This window comes from Panthera leo, chromosome D1 (genome assembly GCF_018350215.1).
Source record: "Panthera leo isolate Ple1 chromosome D1, P.leo_Ple1_pat1.1, whole genome shotgun sequence".
Lineage (NCBI taxonomy): Eukaryota > Metazoa > Chordata > Mammalia > Carnivora > Felidae > Panthera > Panthera leo.
The window spans coordinates 30,789,241-30,797,397 of NC_056688.1; the positions used below are offsets into that span (position 1 = coordinate 30,789,241).

The 8,157-nt window shown below is 38.9% G+C and overlaps 1 protein-coding gene across 2 annotated transcripts in view; it reads right to left on the bottom strand.

Moving 5' to 3' along the window:
* NCAPD3 (non-SMC condensin II complex subunit D3) overlaps positions 1 to 7,967 on the bottom strand; it is a 65,302-nt gene extending 57,335 nt beyond the window's left edge. The window contains exons 1-4 of one of the 2 annotated variants that reach the window (XM_042906095.1): positions 7,891 to 7,967; positions 7,400 to 7,538; positions 5,128 to 5,282; positions 3,488 to 3,650 (exon numbers count right to left, since the gene is read on the bottom strand). In XM_042906095.1, the coding sequence (XP_042762029.1) occupies positions 3,488 to 3,650; positions 5,128 to 5,282; positions 7,400 to 7,463 (382 nt within the window). In that variant the 5' untranslated portion in view covers positions 7,464 to 7,538; positions 7,891 to 7,967. The remainder of the gene's footprint in view (positions 1 to 3,487; positions 3,651 to 5,127; positions 5,283 to 7,399; positions 7,539 to 7,890) is intronic. The other variant, XM_042906094.1, reaches the window with a different exon arrangement.
* Between the last annotated feature and the right edge of the window lie 190 nt (positions 7,968 to 8,157).

The window sequence follows — 8,157 nt, forward strand, 5'->3', positions numbered from 1 at the left end:
AGAATGTCCCTTATGAATACAGATGCAAAATCTTCAATAAAATATTAGCTAACAAAATCTGACAACACATAAAAAGGTTATACACTATCATCAAGGAAATGCAAAACTAGTTTAACATGAAAATCTATCAACATAATACATTCTATTATTGGAATAAAGAACCACAAGACCATCCCACAGATACAAAAAAAGCAAATAATAAAATCTAATATCCTTTCATAATAAAACACTCAACAAACTAGGAAAAACAATCTCATAAAGGTGATTCTTACAACAATCACAGTAAATATCATATACTTAAGGACAAAATACTGAAAGTTTTCCTTCTGAGATCAGGAACAAGACAAGATGTCCACCTCCTGACTTCTGCTCAGTACTATACTGGAGGACCTAACCAGGGCAATTAGGGAAGAAAAAGAAATAAAAGGCACCCAAACTGGAAAAGAAGTAAAATCATGTCTACTTACAAGCAACATGATCTTATATATAGAAAATTTTATTAGTAACAATAAATGAGTTCAGCAAAGTTGCAGGGTATGAGATCAGTAATAAAAAATCAACTGTACTTTTCTGATTTAAAAAAGGCAGAAGACCTGAATAGACAGTTTTCCAAAAAGGACATACAAATAACCAACAGGCACATGAAAAGAAGTTCAAAAATACTAATCATCAGGGAAATGCAAATTAAAACCACAATGAGATATAACCTCACACCTGCCAGAATGACTAAAATCAAAAAGACAAGAAATGACAAATGTTGGTGAGGATGTGGAGAGAAAGGAATCCTCATGCACTATTGGTGGTAATGTTGGTACAGCCACCATGGAAAGGAAATAGCACAGAAGTTCCTCATAAAATTAAAAATTGACATACCCTACAATCCAGTAATTCCACTACTGGGTATCTATCTAAAGAAAAACACTAAATCAAAAATATAAATGCACCCCTATGTTCACTGCAGCATTATTTACAATAGTCAAGACATGGAAGGAATCTAAGATTCCATCAATAGATGAATGGATAAAGAAGATGTGAGATGGAAGTAATGGAATACTACTCAGCTATAACAAAGAATGAAATCTTGCCTTTTGCAACAACACACATGGACCTAGAGGGTATGTGCTAAATGAAATAAGTCAGACAACGGGGAGCCTGGGTGGCTCAGTGGGTTAAGTGTCTGACTTTGGCTTAGGTCATGAACTCGTGGTCTGTGAGTTCGAGACCCGGGTTGGGCTCTGTGCTGACAGCTTGGAGCCTGGAGCCTGCTTCAGATTCTGTGTCTCCCTCTCTCTCTGCCCTTCCCTGCTCACACTGTCTCTGTCTCTCAAAAATCAATAAATGTTAAAAACAAAAAAATAAAAAAGAAATGTCAGACAAATATCGTATGATTTCACATATAAGTGAAAACTAAACACAAAACAAACAAAAAAAGCTGAAACAACCCATAAACACAGAAAACAAACTGGTAGTTGGTAAAGGGGAGAGGGGTTGGGAGATGGGCAAAATGGGTGAGGGGAAGTGGAAGGTACAGGCTTCCAGTTACAGAATGAGTAAGTTATGGGGATAAAATGCACAGCACAGGGAATATACTCAATGGTATTGTGACACCATTGAGTGGTGACAGATGATAGCCTCACTTATGGTGAGCATAGCATAAGGTAGACTTTTCATACAGACTTATCCAAACACTATATTGTACACATGAAATTAACATAACATTGTATATTGACTATACTTAAATAATAAATAAGTAGATAAATTGTACTTCTACACACTACCAGTAAACAATCTGAAAATGAAATTGAGAAAACAATTTCATCTACAATAGCACGGGAAAGAATAAAATACTTAGGTATAAGTTTAACCAAGTAAGTGTACGTTGATAAGTATAAAATGTCATTGAAACAAATTAGAGAAGACCTAAATGGAAAGACATCCTGTGTTCATGGATCAGAAGACGTAATGTTGTTAAGATGGCAATACTCCCCAAATTGATCTATAAATTCAGTGCAGTAACTATCAAAATCGTAGAAACCTTTTTTTGGGCAGAAATTGACATGTAACTCCTACAATTCACATGGAAATAAAAGGGACCCAGAATAACCAAAACATCTTGAAAAAGAACACACTATGATTAAAAATTAAGTATCAACAGCATCCCAACCATAATCTGGAAACATTTAAAAACAGAAGGTAATTAGCAAAAACACTCTCTGGAAAGATGCAAGTAGCCAATAATGAACAACACTCTTTGCTTTGGCATAAATCTCAACCTTAATCAGAAGGATCTGCATCTAGCAAGGGAAGAGAAGAGTAAAACTGGGTTCCTAAAATCACCACTCTTCTGTGAGACAACTCAGTTCCAACTGAGATATTGCTTAGCAACTAAAGTCTTTAGGAACTTATTTCAAAAGTCATGATTGGGAGCTTTAACAATAATATAAATTAATGTTCAAGGCTTTATATGTCTTTTTACCAATTCCCAATCACATGGAATAAATCCTTAACATTCATTACAAATGAACTTGTGTAAACTATGACAAGCAGCATAAATGCTGACTAATCTTGTGATTTTCTTGTCTATATGAACTTTAGGTTCTCCAGCCACATCTCCCTCTGTTCCAGCCTCTCTTACCTTAGGTTTGGGGTGTGTAGAAGGGACTCCTTTATTGCGCACAGGAGGAACAGCCACCTGAGCGCTCTGACAATAAGAGAAGTAGAAGAGTGCTCATAAATAGACTCCTTTCCTGTGCTTTCCTTCATCAAGCATTACTAGCTATTCTCATGTTTTCTTTATTAGAATGGTTTTAACCTATTTTTCCATATCTGCATAGGAGAGAGATATATATATAACACAATGACTCTCCAGCAGTCTTTCTCAGTCTGGACGGGGAGTCAGGAGATGAGTGGGTGGTATCAGGTTTTTATACTAGATGGTGGTGGGTGGGAATGGAGCTCTTATAGCTTGGAAACAAACCCCTTCAGCCTTATCCCTCTGATATTAATCGTATTAGGTTATAGACACAGCATATTACAAAACAAACACACTTAAAGAAACGAGGCTTGGGGCGCCTGGGTGGCTCAGTCGGTTGAGTGTCTGACTTCGGCTCAGGTCATGATCTCACAGCTCGTGAGTTCGAGCCCCACGTCAGGCTCTTTGCTGACAGCTCAGAGCCTGGAGCCTGCTTCTGTTTCTGTGTCTCCCTCTCTCTCTGCCCCTAACCCACTTGCATTCTGTCTTTGTCTCTCTCAAAAATAAATAAACACTAAAAAAAAAAATTTAAAGAAACAAAGGAAACACATTTCTTGAACACCTATAACAAGCCATGTTTTTCACAGACTCATTGTATTTAATTTTTAGAACGACTCTATAAGATGGGTTGCCCCTGCCTCATTTTATAAGTGAGAAAAAGAAATACAAGAGTTCAAAACAATGTAGAAATTTAAAACAAAAATATATTTATCTTATGATCAAATATCTACATACCTGGTACTTCCAGCAGCAGAAAATAAAGCCCAGCAGCATGAAGGCCATACTGTCGATATTGCACACTGACACTTTTCTTATGGACTGTTTGAACAAAGTGATAGAACAATGCCACCAGTGTCCTGTGAGAAATACTGTTTTCAATGAAGAAGGCCCATATGCTCTGTGGGGAGGGAGAAACATAAAAGCCAATAATTAGAGAAATTGGAAAATCTCCTATTATTTAATTTTTGCAAGTATTTAGTACCTTATTTAAAAAAAAAAAAAAGACCAACCTGGCTCTTAATTCTAAACGTTTGCTATCTTCTAAGGGATTGAAAAAAAATTAAAATGTAGTATTCAAAATTATAAAAATAAATAAGTATATAAGAAATTTAAATAATTAGATATCAAAATAATTTGGGGATAGGTTTGAAGCATATATATTTCTGAAATTATCATAGCCAAAAACTATAGTAAGACCTTTAGGACACCCTATATTTGTGTTTACTCAAAGAAGTTACCCATCCAGCTATATTAAATGTACTCAAAATCATTTATCGCTCTAATTACTAAATGAAGAAATTAGAGCCGTTTACTTAAATGTAAATCTCTATGGGCAATGGGAACAGGAAAAGAAATACCTGAAAGTTTCTCCCTCAGCAGATTTCATAAGTAGCCAAGGTGAGAAAGGAAATATACCCTAGACTATAAACCACTATTTTATTAATTGTATCGTGGTTCCATGTTTTGCCAATTAAACACATGATAAGGAAACGGGTTATTTCTATAAACCAAACAGCAGGGAACTAAATGATTTATCCTAGAGTACCTTGAAAAAAACACAGGCCCACGGAAGTTCAAGCAATCAGACCCTATACTTGCTGCTCCCCTGAAGACAGGGAAAATGGCAAGTAATGCCTTGGCTTAGCTACACTAGTTAGCATGTGCCACTTTTACAGAAGAGCCCATTTAAAATCCTGTCAGTACTCTGCATTCTTTCACCATGAAACTTCTGGAAGAAATCACCTCCTACCTTTATAGTAGTTACCTCCTCATTCCTAATGCCACTTCAGCTCCACCCCACTTCCCTGTAACTGTGACCTTACAGGTCACCAAGGATGATCCAATCACCTCTGAGGGGTGACTGTGCCTGCCCATGACCTCTGCAGCATGTGGTACCTGGCCACTTCCTGGTCTTCATATCAACACTCCCCACACTCTGACTGTGCACCTATAGGTCACCCTCAACCAGCTTTTTTAAACTTGTCCTGTCCTCTTCTCTTCCTCCCTGACCTCATGCATTGTTGCACTTCATCCATCACCTTGACTCAGAATTGAGAGGACTCTATCTATTTTATTAAATCTTCACTTCTTTCCTAGTCTTCCAATTCACATTTCCAGTGACCCATTACATCTCTCTAAGAATTTCCTAACAGAATCTCGCATTTCAAAGCCTAAATCTGAATTTCCCCACTTGACTTAGCTATTAGCTACTAGGATTTTCTAACAGATGAACCACATTCTTTATGCTATTCTTACCATACTCCTTATGAACTATATACTAAAAAGGCTAAGCTTCAGATTAGATTAGACTTTCATCTTCCACTTCTAACACCTAAAGATGGCTGGTTCGATTTTTTTTTTTTTTTTTTTTTTACCTCTGTAGATCCATGTTCTTCAGTAGCAAAGGGAAAAACACTTTCATATAGTTTTATAAATGCATTCAATCCAGACTCTATGATTTCTGCTTCTATGCTGGGATCCAAAGGTTCGGTCTCTGTAAAATCCAGTTCCCACACTGTGTCCACCCATTCTAGTGGGAAAATGCAATGAAATCAATAGTTTTTCTATCACAAGTAAAACACCAATCATTTTAGACACCAGGCACGTTCAAAAACAAAAAAGGAACTAGTCATAATTCACCAGAATTATACAATAGAAGTGTAGCATAATTAAACGAAAGCAGAAAAGGTTAAAACATCTTTTTTAAATCAGAACTGACAGCTGCTAAAAGATTGGTCATCTTCTGAAATTATCAAGAAGGAACACACATTTTAGATATGACAGCCTTATGGAATGACACATCAAAACACTAATGATATGGCTACCCCATAAGTTCATTCTGGAGACAGAGAGGTTAATAAAAGAATGCCTCAGATGTCCCTGTGTGAACTCTTGCAATCAAGTTAATAAACCCAAATAAAGCATATAAGCACAAAGGGGCATGTGAAACAACTGACGGTTTACCACAATTTAATTATTCATTCACTCTTTCCTAATCATTCTCCTAACAAATACGGTCTTCTTCCTAAAAACATTCTATCTTTTCCTGTCTCTTTCTTTCATATATTCTCCCATTTATTTTATATGCATATTTTTAAACATATACCAGTATTTTTACTTCATTTCTGGATTACACCTACCCAAGTCTCAATGAAAAAAGAAAAGATCTGGTGTCAGGAAATAAAAAAATTCAGGGGAGCCTTGGTGGCTCAGTCAGTTGAGTGTCCAACTCAGGTCATGATCTCACAGTTCGTGAGTCTGAGTACATCAGGCTGCTCACTGCTGTCAGCACAAAACCTGCTTTGGATCCTCTGTGCCCCTCTCTCTCTACCCCTTCCCTGTACTCTCTCTCTCAAAAAAAATTTTTTTTCAATAAATGATAGCTACTATTATTATTTTTACGATGGATCAGTGTTAAAACAGTAACAGGTATGTAAAACACTACACAGCATAACAGAAAATATTATGGGAGAGGTGGGAAGGATGACAGAGGTGGGAAGAATGATTCTGCTTCAATTGGACCTAAATGTGGGAGTTTACCAGGGAAAGAAATGCAAAAAAAATGCATCCCAGACAGAGGGAACTAAGAGAAAGAAAGTATAACCTGTTTAAAAATGAACAAAATAGTTATAGCACTCAGTCTTCGTGTGAAGGGGGAGAGTCATTATTAGTATTCAGCAGTTACTATGTGCCAGGTATTAAATTAATCTTCACAAAACTGTGAGGTGGATATTATTTTAATCCTCATTTGACATGTAAGGAAACTAAGGCTTAGCAAGGTTAAGCGTCTTGCCCAGTGATAGAGATTGTAAGCTATGGAACCAATCCCACCCACTATTTTGACTCAAAAGGTTAAGCTCTTAGAAAAGAACACTGCAGTGAATGGTGAAAGCTCTTACAGGGTATGCCAAAGATTTGGTATTTATTTAACAAATAGAAGGGTAACATTAAAGGTTTAAAGACCTGACAGGGTGACGATGGTGTTTTCAAAAGTGACCCCAGAAGAGATGCGGGGAATGGGCTGGAAGAGTTAGCATGAGAAAGCTGCTTGGATAATTCAATTGCATAGGTTGCCCATAATAAGGGCTTGCTGATGGACAGCAGCATCAGGAAAAGGAGCAAGGAGAGACATCTCTGAGGGGAGGACAACCGGTGGTTGTAAGCATGAAAGATGAAGGAAGAATGTTATGACTCCCAGGTTTGTGGATTGGCTGCTACCATTAGCTGGCTTCAGGAATCCCAGTTTCACGCATGTGACGTTTGAGGTGCCTGTGAGACATCCATTTAAACCAACGAACATGAACTTCAGGAAGTAAGTCTGAACGAAGAAATAGATTTGCTATGTAAAACCACAAAAATGGATGAGGCTGTCGGTGAAGATTTGCAGAATAAGCAAGGCCGAGAAAACATGCAAAAGAACTAAAAGACCAGACAATATAAGCCCCCCCCCCTTTTTTTCGTTCCTTTACTAGGTTGAGCCCCTATTCAAGAGCTGGCTCGCCAATGCCCTAGAGTGCACAGACCTGGAGATCCCAGAGTCTGCCAAGAGGAGGGCCCCACCCCCACCCCAAGCCCGGGCAGAGGAGCACCGCGGTGGCAAAGCACCACAGTTCGGCCTCCCCGAGACTCACGGCCTCGTTTTCTCACCAGGGCTGAGATCCAACGGGCACCAGGGCTGCAGGCCACTCCCAAGGCCCGGCAGCGCCACCATTATCTCCCAAGAACCGGCTAGCCACCACGGTGGTCAACTTTCAAAGCTCGCTCCCGCGCGCGCTCCAAGACGTTCCTGCGGACCAATCACAACGTGGTGGAATTTCCCACCGACTAATCATAGCGCTCAGCCGTTTCCACTCTATTAACCAATGAACAAAGTCTTCTACCGCATGCGCAAAGAATGGGGCGGATAAGGGACTGTAGATTGAACCAAGGTTCCACGGGGTGACTTTTTAGGTTTCCCTTTAAGTTAGGGGGCGGGGGCCAATAATTAAGTTAAAGCTTAATAGAGTTTTTCTCGCCTTATATTTTTTGATGGGACGACTCTTTAAAGAGAATTTAAGACAGGAACCTTCGTGTATTAAATGTCACCTTTGCCCCCCATCAAGCGACATTTCCCGTGAGTGTCAAAGGGCTACCTTTACCCTGTCAGACAGCGATCGAACGTTGTATATATTCGAATGTGGATGGTAGCCTAACGTTTATCGAACTAAAACAATAAAGGAAAACAAACAAACAAGCACTCAGAAAGTGTATCTGCAGTTCTTTTAATTCTACGGGATGTCTGGCCCCAAATTCTGGCAAAACGCCGTAACTGCCATGTCAACTAAGGGAAAGGCCGGCCGCCCTTTCTACCACTGCACATGCGCAGTGAGCACACCTTCCGGCAGCCGGGTGGTGAAAGCTACAGA